The sequence below is a fragment of the Xyrauchen texanus genome, chromosome 14 (genome assembly GCF_025860055.1).
Source record: "Xyrauchen texanus isolate HMW12.3.18 chromosome 14, RBS_HiC_50CHRs, whole genome shotgun sequence".
NCBI classification, from domain to species: domain Eukaryota; kingdom Metazoa; phylum Chordata; class Actinopteri; order Cypriniformes; family Catostomidae; genus Xyrauchen; species Xyrauchen texanus.
Window position 1 is genome coordinate 13,084,172 of NC_068289.1, and position 27,508 is coordinate 13,111,679.

Here is a 27,508-nt window from a genome sequence, read left to right on the forward strand (position 1 = left end):
TGTACACATGAAATATTAAATATAAAAGTCTCCATGTCTGCTGACGATTGTGAATCATTCTGATGTGTGTGTATCCCCAGAGTAAAGTATGTGTGTGTGTTATGACATGCTCAGTGTGACTCCACAGGAGAGGAAATAACTGCTTGGATTACTGTATGTGTGAGTGAGTATGTAATGAACAAACATTAACCTGTCATAACATTTGTGTAAAAGGCATGCTTGAGGAATATTTAAACGTGTCTCAAATACACCTGCTTCTCACACAGTATTGTACTTTTATGGTTAAGTGTTGTCATCTCAACAACCCTGGATATTAGGGCTGAATGAAATGGACCAAACATTTAATTGGGATTGTTTTGACAAATATTGGATTGGGATTTTAACTGCAATATGATTAACATTAAAAAATAACAAGTAACTCATTCCTTTTGACCAAAATCAAACATGCTCTACTGCCTACAAAGGCAGCTGTCTTCTATGGTGTCTTCCTAACTGAAATGGAGTCTTAAAAGAGACCGATTTGGAACACTCTTTACATACAAATTCTTTTTTTAACTATGCACTTTATACCTGTATTTGTCCACTTGACTTGTGAGTCTCAGTCTACTTGTCTTCATTATTCATTATTTATTTGGTACCCAATAGTAAGTTATTATTTGTAAGGTACTTTAGATTTTGATTTAAATCTGAATTTGAATTATGCAAATGTACAATTTGTGAATCTAGAGAGCTGTAAATATAACACACGCAGCACACGTTAGTACACTGAACCAAACTCGTTCACGCCTGTTAACTCTCTGCACGAGAGGGAACTTTTGTGTATCAAGCACAGAAATGCTCTGAAAGCACATCATAAGTCTCATGCATGCGAGTATGTGTAAAATACTAAATCTGATCTTAAATCACATTGTAATAATAATAATAATCATTCTAGAATGAAAATGTCCCACCCCATAATCCTGCCACTAACTAGCAAGTTGCAAATCATTTCCATGACTGGCATAAGCCTATTGGCTGTTTAAAAAAGTGAGGTAAGCCCATCAATATGTCCTGACAAAACGTCCTGTTTCAGAAAAAATACACAGTACAGAAAACGGTGCTCATCAAGCGATTTCATGTGGTCTTTAAAAAAGATTAAGTTAGTAAAATCCTAACCTAGTTAATGAACTCAGATATTCATATATTATATAAAGTGAACAGCATGTCTCTTTTGCTTGCCTAATTTTATTTTGAGTGTATTGGGTAAACTGTAATTGATCATGTTGTGGAGGGGTAGGACAAGGCAGATTCAACTCTTACTGCATTAATGACATGGTCTGCCAGTCTGTCAATCATCTGGAGTGACAGGTGTGTCCTCTTGGGTGTCATTTTCTTTTCCATGTTTGATCTATCTAGTTCATAGCTGAACAGCAAGATTACTTTAAGTATACATTGGGGTCCAGAAGTCTGAGATCACATTGAAAACATAAAAAAAAAAAATAATTGTTAAACATTTTAAAAAAACATAGTTTTTTTTAACTAAACAAAGTTTTAGGATTTAGAAAAAAGTTAAACAAATACAGTTATGATATAAAAAATAAATAAATAATAATAATAATAAAAATATGACATTACATTGAAATATGTAAGATGCTACACTATAGGTCACTAATCAAATGTAAGCAAGTTTGTGACCTTGACCATATTCATTCCTTTGCATAAAAAGTCACATTTTGATTGCTTCCATTAAAGCACATTAACAATAAAACAATTGAATAGGCTCTTTTAAACATCATCAAATCATCCTGATAACATGCATCATTAGACTTGTGGACTTCATGCCAGCTTGAGTGCATGGAATTCTGAAATGTATTGTTATGTGGACAATTTGTGAGAAAAATAAATAATTAAACAAGAAAACTGCAAAACAAAATCATTTCACTAGTGGTTTCTGACTTTTGGACCCCACTTTAGAGTATATACTGTATCAGACCTTAAAAGACAGAGAATGAAATCAGAATTGAATATTTCTAAAGACAAACCCATTTCCAAATAATGCTTAGATACACAAAATCAAAATGGCAGATGTGGAGTGTAATGTTATGTGACTGGTTTCCTCATGTGAATACATAAAGCACTACCAGTAGGGGTTCCAGACACAAATGTGCTGTCAATGAATCTGTGATAACCCCAGACACTGCTGTTGTGAAAGTCAGATGCCCATGACACAATTGAAAGCATGCTGTAATGGAAACAAAGCTTATAATAGTTCTTTAAAAGACCAGCTGACCCCTGTGCTATATTCCTCTCTGTGGCAGTCAGATCCAAGCAGACCTGCATGCCATGAGGCTTAAACATCCTCCCCTCGTGCTTCCGTTCTCTCTCCCATTAACGTCATCACAAGACCCCATCATTCCCACTATGCCTGACCGGGGCAGCTGCAGAGGCCCCAGCAGAAATATTAGTAACTCAAGGTGGCAGGTGTAAACTCACATGTAACATCATCACCCTTATTTCTCATAAACCTTGAACGTATAGTACAAAAGTCACAGTTAGGCCTCTATACTGCTGTAGGACCTTACATAGTGCTTCTCAAAAGGTTCTTTAATGTGTGACATTTTTTCAATGTTAAAATACTTTCTCCTATCCCAGCTAAATATGCAGAGACACTATAAGAAATCTATTGGTTGGTTGATTTCCCCAAAAATTGTAAACAAAAAATTGTCTCTGTAGCGCTATCAAAAAGACTGTGTTTCTTTGAGTATCCCAACCAGCCCGAAAAAAGTAACATTGGCTCAACCAGTGGTGTGAGTATGGGGCAGGACTATCTGTTTGCTGAAGAGGGTAGTGTTTGGGAGTTTATTTATGCAAGGACAAAAAATTAGACACTTGACCGTTAAATTAATAAAGGCTTCTTCTTTTTTGGCATAGGACTCTCAAATTCCAACATAAACCTACCAGGGCGAGAGGATCAAGGCCCCACCTCCCCATCACCACAGTTACAGGACAAAAATGCCAACAACCACACCTCTCCCAACTCTTCTAGCCCCGCCCCAATTGAGAATGGCAACCAGATCTCCAATGGTAATATTACAAGATGTAAGGGTTGATGAAACTTATCAGTTAAGACCAAATATTATTTACAAATAAAGTGGTAGGCTGACCCTCTTTTCAAGGCTTCATCATTGTTATTAAGCACAAAGGTGCTAAAATGTGCAAGGATCTCAACTGATTTTGCATCAGAACATTGAAATGTGTGTATATATTTATTTATTTACCATGAAAAACAGGCTTTTTTTTGATAGTTTAATTGTATGGTTCCCGAAATGTCTCTTGAATTTCTATTATTTTTCAGCATCCACAAAATACATTATAGTTGGCTCAAAATATGACCCAGGCTACATTAAATTTGAGTTGCAGTGAGGATAAACATGGCTTATTTTTCCATTCAGAGCTTTGTGCATGGTTTTCAAGGATGAGGGCATGTCATGCAACCTGTCCATGTTAGCATCTGCCTAATTTGAATAGCTTTTACAAAGTGACCAACGAATTTGTTCCAAAATACCTTAGAGTTGGATTTGATGCATTACATTTGATGATAACAACAACATAAAATATGGGAAGAATGTTATTCTCCCTTTTAAAAGTTGATAGGCCTTATTTTGCTATCCTAACTATGCATCTTTATAGTTGCATTTTATTATTTGCATTTAGCATTGGTTTTCCCTGCATGATCCAATCAGAGCAGACCTGCGAAGACCCAGTTAGGGGTCGTTACTCACCAGGAACCACTGGCCTAATGTAAATAAATCCAGTTATTTATTTCCTTTAATAATGGAGGGAAAGCTCAATCGCATGTCATTAGCAGGTTTGCAGTTTGTTCACCACAGAATATGAGTGTGACATGCAGCACAGAGACAATGGAGTTTGCATGCGTGAGAAAATATTGGAAATAAAGCGAGAGATAAAAGGGAATGAAAGAATGGCAGAATGAGGGCAGTTGGTGGAGGATGTTGATGAGATCCATAGAAGGGGAAATGGAGAAATGGACAAGAGAAGATGAAGTTAGTTGACCCAGCAGCGATTACAGAGGCAGTCCATGATTAAAGTGAAAGATTCTGCAATAGATAAAGTGCTCTGCCTCCCTCCCACAAACACACATACACGCACTCACTTGACATTTTGTGCCCTCAGTCAGGCTAATATCTGTGTGTATCTGGGTAAACTACCACATTAGGGTATGTAGCAGAAAGTGGGCAGAAGTTTGAGACATTCAGCTCAGATAAAGTATTGACCAGTTCACTCAGACATTATACAGTATGCCTGCATCTTCAAGATAATGCACTACAAATACGTACTGTTTATGATTGTGATGCACATCAAAGCCGCATATTCCAGTATGTGCATGCAGGGTCCTGCCAATTGTAGATGAATTGAGGAAATTTACTAGCCGTTACTGTATTGTATGTTATTATTTATTTATTTATTTTGGATCCTTCTTCAAAATGATTTTTGAAATTTTTGTATTATTGGGATAGTGGAGAGGTAAGAGAAAACACTAGGGACAAGATGGGGAGTTAGTGTCAAAAACACATTTACTACCCACCAGCTATTTTTCATATTATTTGTTATTTTTTTTAATATATGTTTTTACCTATATTACATTAGAATAATTTAGCAACAGATGTTTAATTTAGTAGACAGTTTGTATGTCTTTGAATCGCTGATGTAAGAGTCAGACCATCATTCTAATTCAGTTTAGGCCCTTTAATATATTTTAGTTCCTAATACCACTGTTTGGTTCTGCAAGTAAAAATCCAATTTATTTTATTAATTGTTTATTTTATTATTTTATTTATTTCCCATAGGGGATTTGACTATTAACAATAACATATGAACTTTTAAAGACAGATCTACTGTGAGCTATGAGGTTGTTAATCGATGGCATATGCTTCTGCTGAAGGCATCTGTCTGCATTATTTTAACTGAATTTTTATAAAAAACACATTTAATAATGGAATTTTGGGTGAAAAACTGCACTACCAATGATCCTGAGAGGGGAAACCCACCAGTCAGAGTATCGCGGCCAGTCTTTCTACACATTCTAACTACTTATATTTGTGTATATAACAGATTATTTTGCAATATACTTGAAATATACACTCACTGAGAACTTTATTTGGAACACTATGGTCTTAATAAAGTGTCTGACGTGGTCTTCTGCTGTTGTAGGCCATCCTCCTCAAGGTTCAACGTGTTGTACATTCTGAGATGCTATTCTGTTCCACAATTGTACAAAGTGGTTATCTGAGTTACAGTAGCCTTTCTGTCAGCTCAAACCAATCTAGCCATTCTCGGTTGACTTTTCTCATCAACAAGGCATTTCCATTCACGGAACTGGCGCTCACTGGATGTTTTTGTTTTTGGCACCATTCTGAGTAAACTCTAGATGCTATTGTGTGTGAAAATCCCAGGTGATCAGCAGTTACAGAACCAAACCAGCACATCTGGCACCAAAAATCATGCCGCGGTCGAAATCAGTGAGACCACATTTTTCACCATTCTGATGGTTGATATGAACATTAACTGGAGCTCCTGACCCGTATCTGAATGATTTTATTCATATTACTGCTGCCACACAATTGGCTAATTAGATAATTGCATGAATAAGTAGGTGTTCCTAAGAAAGTGTTCAGTGAGTGTATTGATTCTATACTTATAATCAACAACTTTGATTTAGGAGTTTTATATATTACTATGTTTACTAAGCCATTCACAATGCTACATGGGATTATAGTTCAATTCCTCATTAAAGATGTTTAACAGAGTCTTGAAACTTTGTCTTTTTGTATGATTTTTAAATGCTTTTTTGCTTCAAATCAAAATTTGTAATGCGATTCAGCTCGGAGCTGGTTGGTTTGGTTCATGACTTATAACTCTTGTAAAGTTTTTTATAAAAACCTTAAGTAAAAAATCTATGGGAAAAATACTTCCAAAACCAAGACAGCTGAAAAAGTGGGCAAGCACTGTTTGACAACCAACTATTTTATTTACTCGCTAAAGCCAATTTTTACTAGCATTTGACACTTTAAGTGTTAATACATTTTATTTATTTTTAAATTTTGGACATTGTGTACATGTTACATTTCAGATCTGTTCGTTTCTCTCTAAACAGGGACGCTGGAAGATGAGGGACATCCAAAGTCAAACCCATCCAGTACCTCAACGTTACATAGGCACATGGACAGCCATCACACTCAGGTGAAGCATGTACACATTCTCTTAAAGCATCTGTCATCCTCTCTTCCGAGGGGAGCAGGTCTCCCATGACCCTAAATGGCAGATGTAATCATGGGTAATGAAAGTGAGAGCGGTTCCATGTCAGTCCAGACTCAGCACTCTGCCAAATGAAAAGCATGGAGGCTTATCTGGAGATCATATTCAGAGGTCCATTAGAGAGAGAGAGAGAGAGAGAGAGAGAGAGAGAGGTGGTGCTCTGGTCCAGCTTTTCTCAGCTGTGGAACCTATGTGGGAAGAGGTTGAAATGATCACTGTGTGTCCTCTGTGCTTCTCAAGCAGGGGACACTGAGAGCTTTCAGCTTCACTAACATTATCTTTCTCTCCTTCTCTGTACAGTATCTTTCTCTGACTAGTGGGGTTGGGAATCTGTAACTTAAAAAAAGCGTTAGGGTCATGTTAGGGTTTGAGGAAAAAATACTCAGGCTGAATAATTTTTTTTGACGTTTGGTTCCATGAATGTTTCTTAAATATCTGATGGCCATAAAGATATCTAGACATCCTTAAATGGGGTCAAGTCATGAGGAATCAAATTTTCCTTGTTTTTTTTTTTACATACAAGAGGTCATTGTACTATAAATAAAATATATTGTCAATTCCATAACTCAAAACTAAATCCCCAATGCGATAAAAGCATTTATTGAAACCAAGCCGCAAAAACTCCACGTTCTCTTCTTCCACAACTTTCCTACATCACAAGGGGGCCCATTAATACATAACCACCTCAACAGTGAAAAAACATAAATTCCTACTTTACATCATCACACCCTTGGTCCGCCCAATAGCACTCCATTCGTACTCAGAGAGAGAGCAGGACAAATTGGCCTAGTGTGGCCGAACAATTCCTGAACAGCAAAAGGGACCCATCTGGGCTATTTTGAATTATTTATTTTTTTAAATTTTTTTAATGAACTCTCGCCACTTTTAAATGATGCAGTGTCAAGTTACAACCTGAAAAGGGGACCCCATTTTGCTTCACCAGCTGCTCTGGGTCTTGCTCTTTTGAGCACAAACACATCCTGGACATGTTCTTTCACCCATCTGAGCTATTTTTAATTGTTTGTGTATATAAACATGAACTAGACGGACATCTTTGACTATTTTGATGCGTTTCAGTGCAGCCTGAAACTCATGTTTTACCGTGCTTTGGACTTTTCTGTATCAGAGGGATTGCTTGTGAACCAGTCATAATAAAATTTAAGCTTTACAAAGCAACTGTTATTGAAGGATGGGGCAGTAAAAAACACTTGAACCTGATGGCAAAACCGTAAGTAAATGGTTTAATTCATAAATATTTCAAATGTCATGACTGTTTGATAGTTTATGGTGCTGCTGTGCTTCAGTGAACAGTCTAATATATCTGGATGCAATGTGTTGGATGCGCTTTATATGAAAATCTTGAAATGTAGTTTTATAATATTGGGGACCTTATTCATTCTCTTCCGATTGAGTTTGAAATATGTCTGTATTTGAGGGGCTGCACGTTGTTAGCCAAAACTGAGCATTTTAGACAGAGTGCCAGAGAGAGGATTGAGAATGATCATATATTATTAAATTGTTGTAGCAAAAAAATATTTACTTACAAAAAAACAACTTTGGCCTCAGGGAAGATGATAAAACGATTAAACAAAAAAAAAAAAAACAAGAAAAAAAGAGTATGTCATGACTCTTGTATTATGTATTAACCTGAGAAGCATATTTACTTGTTTTCAGAGAATATATCTTGGATTAAGTTAAACAGTAAATTGTGATCTAGTTTTAAGCACAAACCTCACTAAATTTTGAGTTTGAGAAGATTTGCTAAAAATTTAAATCACAAAAAACAAACATGGGATTGGTGCTGAAGAAAGTCTGAAGTACATAGGGTTTGTGATGTGCATTTTTTATAAAAAAGTAAAAAAAAACGTCAATGGGTTATCTCCTTTATAGATAGCTATGACCGTGACATTCATGGCATGACATGGCCAGTATATAATGTATATGTTTGCCAATCACTAACAGGTAGACCATATTAGGAATGAGAAATCCTGTTGGTAGTAACATTGAAAAAGACAATACTTTTGCATGCAATCGTGCACGCACATAAAGCCATGGCTACAGCAGAAACCATCTGCTGATGGTATTGAATACAAATATATGGCTCTGTCACTTGCTGACAGCATAGAGAGAATTATTGAATTTATAGCAGTCAAATGCTCATTTTATGAGTTTATGTGCTTTGTAGAGTATTTTGCACTGCTGTGACTGTACCGTCTCAAGTAAATATTTCATCAGAGCTGAATGACTTTGACTCTGTTCCAAAACAGTGAGCTGCCTTTTTAGGCAGCATTTGGTGCAGCTGTGGCTCAGGTGGTATTTGGTGCAGCTGTGGCTTAGTGGATTGTCCACTAATCGCAGGGTTGGTGGTTCGATTCCCGGCCCACACGACTCCACATGCTGAAGTGTCCTTGGGCAAGACACTGAACCTCAAGTTGCTCCCAATGGCAGGCAAGCACCTTGCATGGCAGCTCTGCCATCATTGGTGTGTGAATGTGTGTGTGAATGGGTGAATGAGATGCAGTGTAAAGCGCTTTGAATACCGATAAGGTTAAAAGGTGCTATATAAGAGCAGACCATTTACCATTCTAGGCTGTCGTGAAAGTAGGCATCAGAATTATGCTAGACCTAAGATAACAGATTTTGCCCAAAATGTAAGGTAACATCGTAAATACCCTTTCCAGAGAAGTCAATATTAGAATGCACTGCAGACAAGCTCATTCAAAAAAAATGTGCGAAGATGGCAGACGAGATGAGACAAAAATAAATGCATACGACTTTATATACATTTCATTCAATACTGAAAAATATTGATAAAAACATAGTTCAATTCCATTTAAATGTACTTTCCTAATATGTATTAGTACTTATTGTATTTAGGCTTAAAAGAGTGTCAAGTCTTTAGCTTAGCAACATGCTAAAATGAAACTAATTTAATCAAATGTGAATCGTATATTTTGCGTGATTCACGTGAGAAGCGCTATGTTGCTGCCTAATCCCTTTTGAGATTCCTCACAAGCAGCCTGTGTAGATAGCAAGGCAGCTCAATAGGTTTTGGAACAGAACTTGTATCTTTCAGAACATGTTTCTTGTACTTTTTTCATTCCTGCATAATCTCCATACTTTGCTCAACAAATCATATATGAGTTCTAGTAATGGAAATGTTCTTTTATAATAATTGAAAGCGCGAGAGAGCGAGTTTGTGTGTGGCTTATACCCACCACAGTGCTCCTGTCAGTCTCTATACATAATTTGTGGCCCCCTGCCAAGGACCCCACATTATGCTACTTGTGCTGAGCCATAATGATTTATGAATATGTGTACTATGTATATAAAATGGTGGCCTTGAAGTGCTCTCCCATGAAATGCATGCACTTGTCGTAAAATCATATGGGCAACTTGCTATTAAATGCAAAACAACAAACCTTTAAACTGGAACAGTGTAAAGCAAAGTGCACAATACAAGATGGGATTTGCTCTTTGTGATATTTTAAGTCTGTGACAAACATTAAGATTTTTAGAATAATATCTCAGCTCTGTAGGTCCATACAATGCAAGTGAATGGTGGCCAGAACTTTGAATCTCCATAAAAACATATAAAGGCAGTGGAGATGTAGTCCATAAGATTCCAGTGGTTAAATCCATATCTTCAGAAGCGATATAATAGGTGTGAATAAGTCATTTTGACTATAAATCTCCACTTTCACCTTTTCATTCTTATTTTGTTTTTGGCGATTCACATTCTTTGTGTGTATTGCCACATATTGGGCAGAGAAGAGAATTTAGATTAAAAAAGGACTTAAATATTGATCTGTTTCTCACCCACACATAGCATATCTCTCCTGAAGATATGGATTGAACCACTGGGGTCTTATGGATTACTTCTATGCTGTCTTTATATGTTTTTTGGACCTTCAAAGGCCTGGTCATCATTCACTTGCATTGTATGGACCTACAGAGCGGAGATATTCTTCTAAATATCTTTGTTTGTGCTTGGCAGAAGAAAGGCAGTCATACACATCTGGGATAGCATGAGGGTGAGTAAATGAAGAGAGAATTAAAAGATTTGGGTGAACTATCCCTTTAAGGTCACATCCACTCAAATGCCTTTTCCATTTTCAGTTTCCTAACACAATGTTTTACAAAGTATTTAGTACTAGTGGATGTTTTTGGTGGAGGAAAATGCTAATATAGTGTGGATGAGAGACATGAACATTAATTCATGAATGTGAATTTAATGTGTTTTCAAACTAATACAGGTTAGTGTGCTTGCTCTGACTCTCTGGCTGAGAGTCATTGATTGTATTAAAAGAGGGAGCAAGGTGCATCTTAGTGTATCTGTAATGACCTCTGCATTCTGTGTTTCCAGTCCAGTCTGTGCTGGCCCAGGCTAAGAATGAAAGAAGCCTGTCATTATCCTAATGAACATACAAACAGTGTAACCACTCTTTCCTGCACCTTATGTAATCTTCTGTCAGACCACTTTATTTAAAACAGCTGAGTGTTCCCTATCCAAATGGTTTAGAACTATAGAAATCCCTTGTGCTTGGGGCAATTAAAGTCTCAAGCATGTATCGAAATGTTGTGTTGACTTTTTTAACAACAGGGTGCCCTTTGCATTTCACTTGTGATACCCGAGATGCTCTGTACCTCAAGAAGGTCTGAATGCCACAGGCTCTCTGGTTACAGGATCCCATACCTGTCCTCAGTTTCCTGCCTGTGTCACATGATAGGGGTCAAGGTCACAGGAATGGAAACCAGGAAGTGGCTGGAAAAAAGCTATAGGGATATGCCCACAAAATCTTTAACAATATACACGCTGTTGTACAGATGCAAACCCATCTCCTACACCTAATTATTCAAATGGATGATGAAATATTCACAGGTACAGAATTGCCCCCTACAGAGTTAAGTGAATCTATACACTAGCACTCTCTGAAATTGGACACTAACCTTTTAAACCACATCAGCTAGAGTATGTACTCACTCACTACAAATACTCAGCCCTCTGGTAACTTTACACTGAAGTTTCAGATTCACCGTACTGTGCCAAATATGCGTAAACAAAACATAGAATAAAACAATGCTTAAACGTCATGTACGCCATGAAGTGCACTCTGATGTCCAAACAGACCAGTTAAAGACCCCATGAAATTGTTTTACGATTGTATTTAAAAAATGTTTTGCCTCTGTTGACGTATTTCCTTTTAAAGCTGAAGCCTAGGGCCATGAACCATGATTTGCTACTTGCTTGTCAGTTGCAAATGGTTTTAGGGGGAGGGACATTCTCATTCTAGAGAATTTGATTGAACAATTTGTCTAGTGCATGATCAATATATTTAATCTGTTTTCCCAGAAGAAAAAGACTGTATATTTTATATGTGGATATCTGCTAAATATGAGTTTTGTAAACTTTTAGAAGTACCCTAGCATATAGATAACATGGGGTCTTATGTTATGAGATTAGGCCAAAACCATGATCTAAGAGTCCATCTTAGTCTTAATGCATCTGATGGATTGAGAAGATTGCTTAGAAAATTACAGCAGAAGGAATAAAGTGTTCATGCACTGCCAGTCTGGTAATGGAGGATTGAAGAGGACACGGAAGAGGCCATCTCCTCTGACAGAGATGCTGTGGATCACACAGTCCTGTAGATGGTGACTGTCATGTGATGAACCCTCAGAGATCTATTGCACTCTAAACTGTAAATACAGTGACCCCAAACAGTATTCGGACACTTATACCACACTTTAAAATGTATGAATGTCACTGCATTTGATAACAATATAGAATGGCATTTATATTCAAGGTGAAGGGTGTTATTACTGCACCACTCGTGTCACCAAATGTAATTGCATAAATAAGCCCAACAGCCCAACCAATTTCCTCTGTCTGCCCTCCTTTTCCAGTCTCTTGTTATATCTAGACTTGACTACTGCAATGCTCTTCTATCAGGACTTTCTGCATGTACAGTTAAACCTCATCAACTGATCCAGAACGCAGCGGCACAATTGGCCTTTAAAGAGCCCAAGAGAGCGCATGTTAAGGCTCTTTTCATCACACTGTACTGGTTGCTCGCATCAAATTCAAGGCATTGATGCTTGCCTACAGAAAAACCATTGGCTTCACAACCCCCTATATACACTAGCTACTTCAAGTCTATGTGCCCTCCAGAAGCTTAAAATCAGTGGGTGAGCGACGCCTCAAGGTATCATCTCACAGAGGCACAAAATCTCTTTCCCAGACCTTCACTTCATCCGTTTCTCGCTGCTGGAATGATCTTCCAAACCCCACCCGAGCAGTTGATTCTCTAGCCACCTTCAAGAAACATCTAATAACGCATCTCTTTCACCAGCACTTGACCCAATCCTTCTAATGTCTTCTTCTCTATTAAAATAAAAATAACCTTCCTCTCACCTTCCTCTCTGCTAAGCAATTTGCAACTTTGTATTACAGCACTTCTCTTTTTACTGCTACCATAGGCTGAATCTCTTCTATTGTACTCCTTATTTGTAAGTTGCTTTGGATAAAAGTGTCTGCTAAATGAATAAATGTACATGTAGTCAGCTCTCACCCTAAACTTGCACCATTGGTTGAGTCAATGTTGCTGTACCAGGTTGGTTGGAATGCTTAAACAAATGGAGAAATGTTTAGGAAGCACCATTCCGCCACATTGTTTATATTTTGGGGCAAAATAAACCTTAAATAAAGGCAAACCTTAAATATCAACCAAAAATATTAAGCTGGGATGGAAGAAAATATTGACAAATTACATAATTTGAGAAAGAAGAAAGATAGCACATTTTTCAAGCAAAAATTTTTTTTTTTTATGTATTAAATGTTTAAACAACAGATAAATTGTTTAATATTAGGATAAGAAGTTTATGAAAAATGTTGGTTGTCAAACAATAGTGGAGCATGTATAATTTAATATGATGAACCATGGGCAAATTCCAATTGAAAGTGATCATCCCGATGCCCTACTCACTCAAAAGGCAGAGCTCTTGAAGTGGGTACTCTGAAGGGAACTCACTAACAGTCTTGTAGAAGGGTCCTTCCTGAAAAAAAAATATTTTCTTACTTTCGTTTGGAACGACCATTTGAGTTGCATCCCCTTCCGGTAGTGCCGTTGAAGGATGCAAAAAAGCAGTTTGGAAAACACCCTATACCTGTGTGAACTTGAGGCGACCACTGTATTTAGCAGAATTTTTTGCATACTGGTGAAAAGGTAATTTCCGCGAAATGTTGTTTGTTTGCACATCTTGAAATAGACTCTGCCTCTTCATTCAGAACAACCTTGTGTTGATAAAGTCACTTTGTGGAAGTTTCCCTGGCTTTCAATAATAAAATGCCTGCAGTGCACATTGCTACATTTACTCACATGTATTAAGCACATGATTCCATGCTGTGAAAAGAATGTAAGAAATGCTATATATGTGTTTTGAATGCTCTCTCTCTCCTCTCTTTCAGAGGGGTCACCTCAACTTCTCGCCCTTCGGTGCAGGGGCGGCGCTGTAGGCTGGGGGGCTGAATTAGCCCCCAGGCCTGTGTAGGGATGGGGTGAGTTTGGTCTGCAGCACAGTACCTCACTGGCTGCCCTTCACCTCGCACTCTCCCTTTTTTTTATGTGTCCTGTTTTTTTTTTTTTCATGCTGTTGAAGGAAACTGCAGCTCACTGCAACATTTATTAGAGTAGCTCTTGGGAAGTGATAAGGAAGGCCACCACTATTATGATCCAGGATCATACATGATAATGTTGTCTTACAGTATCAAAGTATCATTGTTAAGGAGATAGTTCACCCCAAAATTAAAATATTGTGATTATATTCTCACCCTCATGTGTTTTCAAACATGTATGCTGTTATTTTTGTATTTATTTTATGGAACAAGAAAAATTATTGGGGGCACTAAAAAAGAACCATAAACAATGTAGTATACATGTTGTGAAATATTCTAAGTCTTCAGATGCAAAAAATAGCTTTGTATAATGAACAAACATAAATTAAAGTTGAACTGAATTGTTGAACTGATAGTTCCCCTCTGTTGAAGCTCTGAAATGGACCACAACAATGGCTTATTAACACCATTTGATGGCAACAACACTAAAAGCTATAGTTTTCCATGTGATCTTATTTAATTGAAATTGCCATATTTGTTTTGAGAGCTAAAGCAGAGGGACATATTTTCAGTGAATAAAGACATTTCACTTAGCTATTATATGGACTACTTTTATGGTACTTTTATGTGTGTGTTTTCTTGTCCATGTTGGATCTTGACAGACATGATCTCATTGCATTTTTGGGTGAACTATTCCTTTAAATGTAATATTCTTGAGAATCAGATGTACAGTCAACCTACAAATAGCACATAATTGTGCTTCTTGTTCACAGATACTTTTTGAACATGTAAGACAGGAGACACAGTCACAGTTTTATAGTCAAATCTCTGTTCACTTGAAAATGAGCTGCAGTTTTTGTGCAAATTCAACAATTCCTCACCACTGGCTCTTCTTTTGTTGCTGCATACATAGCAACCCTGCTCTTTTTGATCCCTCATTCAGTCTGTTACCTTTTTGTGTTCTCTCCTTTCCTAAATGTTGCTTATTGATTTTCTTCTGAGACAGAAGCTCTTATGGAGTTTGTCCTCATACTGTGGCACTCATTGTTGCCTGCTGAATCATGCCTTAGAGGGAGTATGGAGCAGAGCCATGTCACTGAATCAATAGCACTTGCTCTAACGTTTCAACCACAAACAAATGTTCACATGTGCCGCACAGATGTCCAGAGATAATAGTGAATAATATTGCAAATGGAGATATATTAGGGATGGGCACGACTACCCAAGTACTCGGAAATTCCAGTGATCGATCATGAGACCACAATAATTGCATGACTTTTTTTCCATTGACAACTCTAAAAGAATCTGGCTAACGGGTCACATTTTAAATTTTGTGATTAAGTATGTTTTAATTTTCGGAAGTACCTGGCATTCTGACACATCACTGTTCACTGTGGCTTTCAGACAAAAAATGCTCAGCACGCAGACGAGATAACAGGGTGTTCACACAAGACGCATTCATCCTTTGACACAGCTAGATGGTTCGTTTTGATAAAAATTATTTATACGTGTTTTTAAAAGTTGAACTATTTGTAACTTGACATGCTGTCTTAAAACTTGACACTCATGGTGCAAGACACTGAAGAAAAAGATTAGACGCAATGAGCTAAAACATCTGTCTGACACATACTGCAAGTATATAGACCAACAATTAAAAATAGTGTAATATTGGGATTATATATTGGTAAAGTACTCAAAAGAATTTAAAAAATGACCAAAAAGACCATCCCTGAATAGTGAAGTATTGGGATTACATATTTGTAAAGTACTCAAAAACAAAATTGCCAAAAAGACCATCCCTGATACGTTAAAAACGCTTTGTGGTTGGTATCCAAATGCTTGAAACCAGAGGCATCTGCAGTTGCAGCAACTATCTGAACGATTTAGCGGACAAGATCTGCTACGCTGCTGCTGCACAATTAGGAAAATCCAAGACATGCTGCACGAAGCATGAATGACATGCTGCTGCACAATTAGACATAAAAACAAGCCCCTGTAGCAGACAGGTTGAGCTGGGGAAGGGGAGGGTTTATGAGGAAACTCTCGCAGTGTGATGCAGTGAAACCATCTTACTTGCAATCTAAGCTATTTTAAATGTTAGGCAAAGAGAAGGTATACAAGTTGAATGGCTATCTGATTACACGTCAAAGGACCTATCAACTTACACCATGTCAGCCGATTGGCTTACAGATAACAGGTTAAAATAACCTACCAGCTTGCGCCATTCAGAGTTTCATGCCTGAACTTGGTCATATATACTTGAGCTCTGTAGGGCACTTGACCCCAGACATCCTCTGCCTTCTACCTTTTGGCTAATATAGATTTAGGAGTGACACGGTTATCAGTTTTGCCTGCAAAACCCTTCAATTATCAGATTTGTCCTGCCTTAACCTGGTTTGATATGCCTGTCAAGGCTTCAGAGCTTTAAGATGTCCTCAAATGCTCTGCAGACTAGAGGCTCTTCAGGAACGTGCAGAGAAGCAGGCGTATTCTTGATTTACGAAGCTTGCATTTGGACTCATATGTTTATGTTCATTGGTTAGAGAGTGAGGCGTCGCTTAAAGGGATAGTTCACCCAAAAATACAATTCTGTTATATAATTCTAAACCCCAATGACTTTATTTCATGGAACACTAAATGAGCTACTTATATCAGAATGTCCAAGCTTCTCTTGTACATACAATGAAAGTGAATGGTTAACATGGCTGTCAAGAAAGATTTTAAAAGCATTTTAAGTGAATAATGACTTGAATTTTGACACAGAGCAATCACATGGCATCAAAAACTTGGAATATAGCACACAAGTCATAAAGACTGTTTTATGGTGCTTTTTTGTTCTTCTGGTACTTGATAGCCCCACTTTCATTGTGTGGAAAAGAGCAGTTTGGACATTCTGTGTATCTTATGTACATTTGTGTTGCATGGAAGAAAGTAATTCAAGTTTAAATGACATGAGGGCAAGTAAATGATGACAAAATGTTATATTTTGGCTGAACTATCCCTTTAATAGTGTGTCCAAATATACCAAAGTGCATATGAGGACAGCCTTAATCCCTTACCTCCATACAAGACCTTTCAGTCTGTTTTCTTTGCATGTGTAGAATGCCTATCCTCTGAAAGACATCACATGAGCATTGATTTTGTTTGTTGGGCAACTCCAAGCTTCGTTTTGAATATAAACCACACCTCATACAGGCTACACAAGGCCACCCCCTTTCAAATACACACACCGTAATCAGCAGTCTGTGTCTTTTGTGAGTACGCACAATTGGGTTCTGTGGTGTCCAATCAAAACAAACTGCCTGATCAAGGTCTGTGTTTTGCTCTTTTAGTGGCTGTAATCAGATCAGAGCACACAAGCTGTGCGTACAGGGCATAGACATAATAAATACATAGACGCCCTATTGGCCGCTGGAGCGTACGTCAACGGGCCGCCATATTGCGGAGGGCAACATTCCCATTTCTCTCATAACGGGAGTTGAATAATTTACTATTTTTATTTTTGTCTATATTATTCTGCAATTAATATTACATTGTATTTGCTATTATTATATTATACCACTTGCGATTCATCAATCTATTATAGTTACGGTGTTAAATTATTGTACTAGTCACTATTTAACTTATTAATTTTTATTGACTATATTCTGTAATTAATATTTCATATTCTATTGCTATTATTATAGTATTATACATAAAGTATATGCTATTACCTATAATTATTATATTATTGTACTTATGATATTATATAATTATTCATTACTATTTTATTTGCTGTATACTGTTTGTTTATTTTATTGACTATACACTAAACTATTTACTATTACTTCTCACTTTATCTTATATTTACTATTTGCATTGCACTGTAGTTGGACCGTCCATATAATATGTATTATCATAAAGGATCCATCAGTTATCTTTGTTATTGTATATTTGGAGTATCTATCTGTAAATATCCAATATTTTAGTGCTATAAAAATACAGAAAGGACCTGCATGTGTGATTTGCTGATTTGTTTCATTTTCTCAATGGCTCAGTTGTAAGCATAAGAGAAGCTAAAATCGGATTAAAGACAGAAAATGTTTTTTCCACAATAAGAAAACTTTATTTCATTTAATATGAAAATTAAATTATATCTCAGTATGGGGGTCTTCACAATTCTTATCCAAGAATAAAAAGCCAAATACATGACAAGCCTGAGCTTTGACAATTCCTTATTTAAAAAATAAAATGTTATAGTAGTTAAGTCTAACTATCGAGATTTTAAATAACTAGAGATGGAACTTTCTGTACACCATGTACAGAAACCACTGAAATCGGTTGATAAATGTAAACGTTATTTTTGTTTTTATCCAGAAAAACCGCAACTCACCCGTTTACTTGCATTTGATTACGGCGCAGTCTTGCCCTCCGCAAAATGGCGGACGCGTTGACGTATCGCAGCAACGTTCCAAAGCGGTCAATAGGGCGTCTATGTATTTATTATGTCTATGGTACAGGGGCCCACGCAACCCTCTCCCAACAATACACTTCCATTCAATCCCTCTGCTTGCCAATTGAACTGCAGCACTTGCCCTGTTTGTCCTCAAGTTCCACTGCTTGTGGATAGGCTAATCTTCAAAAAACACTGTTTGCAATTTGAATCAATGGTAGATTTTCAAGCCAAGGATTCTGTTAGCTTTGAAAATGAGAAAATAATGAGATGGTTCTGGGATCCTCAGGGAGCATATCGACAGCTGTATTCCCAGTGTGGCATATGATGCTTCTCTGTGAATAAAACACAAATTAATTTAGAAGACAAGAAACAAAATGTTCAACCAAGCAAGATTAACAACCAAGCAAGTCAAATGATGACTTAGAAGTGGCGGTGTGTTTGGTTGTTATGCAGTGAAAACAAGACCACGTCAACACTAATACGGTTTTGGAAGAAAATCGTTCTCTAAAGTATGTGGTACTAGAGAGCGTTTTTGAAAGTCTTCAATTTTGGTGAAGGAAAATGCTGTTCCTGTGTGGATGAGAGACATAAACATAGCAAACTCCTTGTGTCTTCAACCAAAAATGTAATAGTGTATGACGTATAAGACAGATAATCAGGCCCACATGGAATATGTGCCTGCAGAATTCTGTAGATTTCCTCAGAATTGGAATGCCAGTCATTCTTAAAATGTTAAAGATTTTGTGTTCTTGTATTAAAAATTTTAGGATATTGAGAGTACCAATGGTTTGGTACTCTCAGGAGAGTGTAACACATTTTACATATTGAAATTCCAGAGAATTCTGCAGATTTTCTGTCAATATCTGCAGAGAAAATGGGAAAATGGCTGCAGATTCCATCTGGGCATACAAATGATAGATCAATAGAAACAAAAAACTTACTGAGGTGGTACCATGGTACAGTGATGATATCCGATGGGTGAAACAGTATTTTAATATACACCCTAAGAACTTAATTATTACCATATTTCTATACCGTGGTATTTACATGGTACTCCAAGATTCTTGAAAGAATACCATGGAATTACAATTTTATCAAAACAAAAATGGTAATACCATGGTAATTTTGTAGCATTCAGTTTGGAGTAAATCAGTCAAAATAAGTAATCCACTACATTTTACTAAGTACTTCTTTAAAAATGTAATTACATTAATTTACTGAGTCTAAAAAGTTGTCACATTAATTTTATAATTACTATTTCTAATTATTTTACTTTTAAGTTTAACTTTTCCTAGAAAAGTTTTTGGTTTTCCGCTCAAATTAAAAATGTCTATATTTCCTCCTCATTCATTGTCGCACACCCTTTAGCTGTCACAGAAACGCAACCAGACCTACATTTGAATTAATATTTAAATGTGTTATACATATTCCTTTTGCACAAGTACTGTAATTAAAATGTATTACTTTAATTGAAAGTCAGTAACTGTAATCTGATTGCAAGAATTTTAAATGTAATGTGTTGCACTATACACCCAAAACTGGTAGTATTTCACTAGTATGTTCCATTGTCCTCTGTCTCAAATAGAAAAAGGGTGTTAAGGGAAAAGTGTGGAATATCCCACACAGAGAGAATGGCTGGTCGGTATGAGGGGATCCCATGAGTTTACAATTCTTGTAGAGAGGGTGTGAAAGGATACGCGAGGAGGAAAGATTTGAAATCTTCTTAAGGCTCAGAATGATAAAAGAGCCATTAGACAATGCCACTGTACATCTGCATGTCCTGGACTGAGAAATTACGATAGACTATAGACCAGGTATATCTACACAATGCATATCTACATGTACTATATCTATTCTGCAAAAGGTACTGCAGGATATAGAGATCTTTAAAACCCACTGTTAACATGTAGTTGGCAATCTTACACAGAGTAGTTTGAGGATTGTTTATGCTTGTTTTCAGTGATTCTCAACTGCTTTTACTTCAGGACCCAACACAGTGTCAACCCAGCGTAGTACCAGTATTGTACCAAAGGAACAAAAATGCCCTTAAAATTCAACTTAAATAATTGTAAATTATTATTACTATGCACTGGATATGCCCAACAAAGTGCAAAATGATTGATCTGACATAATGTAGGCTTAACAACAAAATATATAAAATCAATATGTTTTCATGCTCACAGCAGCAAAATAATTCACTGGACAAAACAAATTGTGGTCAGCACAAACAATTTTTATCCTTGATGCAAGTGGATCTGTATTTCATGTGGCCTGGTCATATTTTTTTCTTTACCCTAAAGTTTTGTTCATAGTTTTTAAGGATGAGGGCATATCACCCAACCTGTCCATTTTGACATCTGCCTATTTTGGCTAAATATAACAGTATGCCACATTTCAGTTTATTTCAGTTGTTGACCATTATTAATATTATTATTATTATTATTATTATTATTATTATTATAAAATGTGCTCAAGAAATTAAGATCTCCTCAAAGCAATGTGACAAAGAAAATAAATATGAAATAAAAATCACTTGCAAAATAAAAAAAGAAATGACAAATTAATGCTGAGTTCGTCTTTTGGCTTTCATAATATTCTTTTGCGTGCTTAATTTTGAAGTGGTAAAACAGATTGCTTGTATTCGAGTGATTATCGTCTTGCAAAACAGTTTGCAGATTAAATTGTTCTGCTCTGTACACTGTTGTACCTGTTTTAATTTCAAGCTCCTCTTCATTTTGTTGACCTGTTTGGGAGTTGTCCCTTTCTGTGGAGATTTCTTTCTCCATCTCACACAGCCCCATTATGAAATGTAAAAAAAGCACATGAAAAGCTATTTTGTCAATTGTCATTGCTGCTGTGATTATTAGTACAGTATACAATGCTCTTATACAACACAGAAAAGTGAGAGTGAAATATTCTATGAAATAAATAAAGGTTGATTACCCCTGCAGAGTGAAAATGCGACTTGATATCTCATAACATGGGTGTTAATAATTATTCCCTTGCCCTTTGCCCTTGCATCAAGATTGCTTTAGTAGGTGTGGGGGTTAATGCAGTCCAGTGTTCTCTGTAGAAGCCCCATGATGATAAGGCCGCGCGATGAGTTTGACATGTCCCCGCTGACCTTTCACTGAGGTGACATTCAGGCACAACCAGTATTGAGTATCAGCTCTATATCTCCATGATGGGGTGAGCCAGGCTAAATGTCAGGCCACGAGCCACCCTCTCCCCAGGGATGGGATGTTTCCATGTGTCTTCCCCTCCCCCTTGTGGGCCTACTGACCAGCTGGCCTTATTTACATACTTATAAAATTACAGCCTTTGGTTTAGCCGTCCCTTTCGTTTGGGTTAACACTGTTAGTATGCTTTTATAGGGTTTTAAATTGTCTGCAGAACTTACTGTTTCACTGTGTAGAGCTCAACAGCAAGAATAGCCTGCTGGCCTGGGGCAAGTGTAAGAGAGTTTAGGGCCAGTTGATTCAACTGTCACTTACACTATTGGCCAGTGCTGCTATGTCACTTCACCTGTTCATGTTACATTTGTTGAATATGTACATGTGTTTTTATGCTTTGCAAAAACATTGTGAATTCTGATTATTTAAGTACCAGTATGTCAGCAAGGAAAGGGTGTAGATTTGGCTTTAATATTGGGGTGGGTTGCAGCATGAAGTATTTGCATGTTTCCATTGATCATGATATAAATATTGGGGGTGTTGTACTTGCTTTTTTTTTATTATTGGGGGTGTTACCTCCCCCCATCCCCCCTGAAATCTACACCTAACCACGGTAACGTTGTCTATAGCTGACTGACATAGATGAGGTTTTATTGAAATTGTGAGAATGATGTGTAATAGTCTTAGAAGTAGGCCTGTCACAGTTATTTGATCTAGCCCCAGTTATTTGAGATAACCACAATTGTTGTGCACTTTGAATTCCAATCACATTTTACCATACAAATAAAGGAATGAATATTTGTTTGAGGATCTAATTCAGTTAAAATCTGACAGTCTCTGTACCGCATACTCTGAAGAGCATGTGAACATTAACCACTTCTGAGCCAGGCTCGAAGCGATGTGATGCCAAACTCCCACGAAAATATAGAAGAGGATTTCCATGAATGCAAAACACTCTGGTTTCACTTTAACTTAACGATCATGTAATGGAAAATGTTATTTTTCATTGTGGTTCATACACGCAGTGTTAATGACACCCAGTGACACAGAGGAGCCCTGTGTTATGCCAGCTTACTCTATTTCTAAGGAGATGATGAAAAAACAGAGAATCTCAAAGGTCTTACTTCATGTGAAATAAGGGCTCTTGGGTTTAATCAGAGAGCTTTAAAATAATGTGTTAAAGTTAAAGAATTCTGGGCAAATATTTTACTATTGCATAGATATAATATATTATAATATAATATAAACATAATATAATATAATCGCTATTTGGGTTGACTGGGTTCCAACATTATCTGTGTAAATGCAAAATGGACCAAGAATAGAGTTGACTAAAAAGGGAGACAGATATAGTGTTTTAAATTGTTTGATATTTTAAATATTATTATTAAATATATATAAATTACTTCTCAAGGTTAATAAACCACACCTATGTCTAAAGTATGATAATTTGTATGACAATAAATTGTTATAATCGTAAAAGTCCTAAACCGACAATTAATCATCATAATTGTGAGAGCCCTAAAACAGACAAAATATTTAATGATGTCTTTGTAAAAATGCACTGTCCATAGTCAGCCATGATTAATTTATCTACAAGTGAAAGTGTCCAGTTTCAAAGGATTATCGAGATTAAGTGAGTAATATTTGGCTGATAATGTGATCTGAACATGGTGGCGCTCGTGAATGTGCTGCCTGCACCATATGTAGAAAAAAAAAGCATCTTTTTTCTAAGATGGATATGACAATGGTCTTCATCTCATGTGAGTGTACTATACTAACTACTATTCTACTATTACTATATCTTTCCTTCTACATGTTTACTTTAAAAATGTACATTTTCTATTGTTGAGCCCTGATGTGCTTTGAGATGCCAGATGTAGTTGACTCAAAATGCTTGTCCAGGTGCATTAGATGGCTTTGAATGCTAGCCCCCAAAGGGATCTCCTCATTAGAGCATCTTCAGAGAACACACTGCACTCAATTGCAAATATATTGCAAAAAACAATTGCTAAATATTCTGTCAACTCATTTTCAGAGAACTGGATGTTCTGGGCTAATTTTAGACTCTTAAGTGGTCATGTAGCCTGCCTGTCTGTATCCACTTCTCCAAGCATGCATGTGTGCCCTTTGATAATGTCCCTTAATAATGCAAGGTTAAACATAATGGTCTTTTTGCTTGAAAATTAATAGCTGCACGTGATCCACATGCTTTGTGTATCACTTTGTGTACTGCCCGGGTAGCATTACTGCATGACGGATTTTGCGTGATTGGGTGAGAGACTGGGTGTGAGTGTACTTACATATAGTTGAATTTAGCAATTAGTAAATCTGACAAAAACTTTCTGGGGTGTCTCAGTTCATAAATAATGTTTTTTATTGGTTTTAAATGCAGAACGTTTTCTGTTAGGGTTAGTCAGCAGTCATTATAATTATATATATATATATATATATATATATATATATATATATATATATATATATATATATATATAAGGTTATAGTACTATTTAAATAATTGTAAAACATTAAATCTGTTACCATATGGGGAACAGCCAACTGTCTGGCTTTGTAAACATACTGTCTACAAAATAATATCTTATCGAAAACTGCAAAAAAAGGTTAGATTTAGGGTTAGGATATAGAAAATATCGTTGACTCAGTAGAAAAATTATAGAAGTCATTGGAAGGTCCCCAGCATGATAGAAAAACAAACTTGGTGTGTGTTTGATCATTCAGTTGGGTACACTCTGTGCAAGCTTAGTGTTCTGCAATGCAAGGGTTGTGATATCAGAAATGAGAGCCCAGTTTAAATTATGGATCAGGCTTTCAAGATCTGTATGTGTGTGTGTGCTTGTCTCTCTGTTCCCTGGTTCTCTCTCTAGATGGCCTGGATGCCTAGAATACGCTTCTTTTCTACTGTAGCATCACCACTGCACTCTCACTCTCAGGTTTATGGATGAATTTTCTCTTAGTTCAAACAGTAGCGGTAAAATAGTACAAGAACAGTTTCTACTGTATGATTAGCCCCTGTAGCTTCCTGAATGTTCTCCTCATGCAGTGAGCAGGAAGATTACCAGCTTTAATCAGGTTTAATCCTCAAAGCTAGATCAGATCTAGTATGATATACTACTGTAGAGTTCCTTAAGCCTTTGCAAACAACAGAGTCCCATATATATGACCTGAGGGGTTTGGTGAAGTGTCATGAAATTGGCACATAAACATATTAGAGACTGCCATTTGAGTCGGCATTGCCATTTGCCAATAGACAAATTTTGCCTATTCCTTTCCTCTCCTATTTTTTTTAAACAGTGATGAGCTCATTAGTAATGTTTGCTAAGACAAGTATCTCTACAACTATTGCTCATTTTATTGGCATAAAACTAGTATCACATCATTCCACATACAGTCATGAATGATATGAATAATGCAGATTGTTAAGGGAAGGTGTGCTCTTACTTTTCTAAGCAACCAAACTTGGTGGTCAATAAAAAGGGGTACAAAAAATTAATTTGACTTGAAGGAGAGACTTGAGCCATATATCTAGGAACCAGAACATCATATAGCACTTTTCCACTGAAATGGCGATGTTTGCGTGCTCCGCTGGTTCACGATCGGGGCAACCTGGAACCTTTTGTAAACCAGCCATGCTTTTCCACCAACTTCAGAACCGAACAGTGACGTAATGGGTTACACGACTACTCTACCTGCTCATAAACAAACATGGCACATCACAACAGTGTTTGTGTACAGGTTTTACTCTTATATTTGAGGACATATTTAAATATATGGAGTAATGCAATCCAACGTTTTTACATTGCTTAACAAGACTGTCAGAGACGACATCTACGCTAAAGATGACTGGTAATGTAATTACATAATTTTGTATGAACTATGGCTTAACTTGCTAAATTCTGTAAACTGTAACAGTGGAATCATTATTAACATTGGTGTAGCAGATGTTATATTTGGAGTTTTTCCATAGCATGTAATTTTATGTTTACATCTTGATTGAGAATCCCTAAGTTTACTAAACAGATAGCCGCAATATTCCCAAGTTAGTGAGTAGCTGGTCAGACATCCCATTACTGAACAAAACAATGCACAAAATAAGGGGACAACAGTGTAAGAAAAGCTAACAATGTTGGCAAATATAATAACTTACTGATATCCCCAGCAGAGGACACCAGCAATTCTGTGTTTATCTCGAGCATGACTGGCTGAATTTAATATCCCGGTTAGATAGCAGGCTGGTCGGTGTCCGAGTCCAAAACATTGTTGCTCCGTCCACTATCACATTTGTTTATGTCCTTCTTACGGTCCCTGCACTCCCTTAAGTGTTTTTCCATTTGTTTATGATTTGGCCAATTGTCTGATTGAAGGTGGTGCGCATCATTTTATGCTGGATCTTTTCATAGATGCTTTTATTCCCCTGCGTGATCAATATAGTTAATCTCGGATCTCCATAAAGACCACATTGCAAGTAGAGTGCTCATTTCATCCAATTTACTTGAACGCTTTTGATGTCTGATCATTTTGTGGGGTTTTTGTATTGTTTTTAAAGAGTGAAGAAGTACTCTTTGTTTGGGAAAAATTTGTTGATGAAATATTATCCCATCCTCCACTCCCTGATATAATCCGTTCCTGCGTGAAGACCAGCAATCTTTTGGGGCTGTTGTCGAACCAGGTTTTTGGCCCCAGAACGACCTTTTTTGCAGTGGAAACTCGCAGGACAGTTCAAGAATTCACACGGGCCCAGGAACCCGCCTCCGAAACATGTCGGTGGAAAAGGGCTTACAGAGACTTGGGGGTGGAATTTTTTATTGGGACCAGCAAGTAAAAACCTGGCAATGCTATAGCATACCCACAACACCCTAGCAACCGCATAGCAATGCATTTTTGTAGCAGACATTTTCATATCCAAATCTTTGTACAGTACACTTACAACAGGGGCAGTCCCTGTGAAGAGATAGGTTAAACCAACATTTTCAGAAGCTCTTCAGTCCATGCATGACTCCTAGGGTTGGATGGAACAACCTTTCGTTTAACAGCACACATTTTACTTTTCTAAGGGGCATGTCTACAGTATGTACAAAATGCTCTTTGTACATACTGTAAGGATCATACTATTAACTTCACCAATAATAATAACAAACCACAATCTCAACTGCTATTTAGGTCTTAAATTCTGCTTTTACAGACCTTTTGACATGAGGCTCAGTTGGGAGTCCTGTTAGAAAGAGAAAGCAAATGGACAGGGGGTTTTCTCTTTAAACAAACTGAAGCCATGTGACTTCCCTATAAAATTCATGAATGGATCATTGCCACAACAGGAGGTCCTCTTCCATTTGTGGCATTTACCAGCTGCCGATGATTGGTGTGCATTGATTTATCTGTGTATTGATCACTTTTGTGTGATGGATGAGAGACGCCCATGGCTGGGTTTTGTGTTTGTGCATGTGGTAGTGTTGCTGGTTGAGTCTTTCATACATATGCAGTTATATCTATCAGCAGCTGTTAGGAGAGGGTTAGGAGACCTTACTTACCACAGGTATTTGTGTCCTGTTCTTTAGAGTGCAACAGTGCTCGTCCCCTTATTCAGCTGTCTTGGTTTCTGAAGTATGTTCTCCATTCATTATTTGATATGGATTTAATAAAATCCTTTATAAAAGAGTGTTAAGCCATGAACCAAACCATCTAGCTCCCAGGTGAATCGTAACATTACAAACTTTGATTTAAAGTGAAAAAAATATTTGAAAATCTGACAAAAAGACAAAGATGTAAGACTGTGTACGTCTTTCATAATTGAATGAACTAAAATCCAATGCAGCATTGCAAATGACGTTATCAAATTTGGATGGAATATATAAATGGAGTTATATAAAAATATGCAAATACATTTGTTAAATAGAAGTATAGAAATTATGTATTTTAAGTTGTTTTGCAAATTTTTAGGTGAAATGGATTGGT

The 27,508-nt window shown here is 36.9% G+C and overlaps 1 protein-coding gene across 1 annotated transcript in view; it reads left to right on the forward strand.

Moving 5' to 3' along the window:
* The window catches only part of LOC127654875 (unconventional myosin-XVI-like), a 277,645-nt gene that overhangs the window by 242,243 nt on the left and 7,894 nt on the right, over positions 1–27,508 (forward strand). The window contains exons 33-34 of the mRNA XM_052142405.1: positions 2,911–3,063; positions 6,155–6,240. Coding sequence (XP_051998365.1) covers positions 2,911–3,063; positions 6,155–6,240 — 239 coding nt within the window. The remainder of the gene's footprint in view (positions 1–2,910; positions 3,064–6,154; positions 6,241–27,508) is intronic.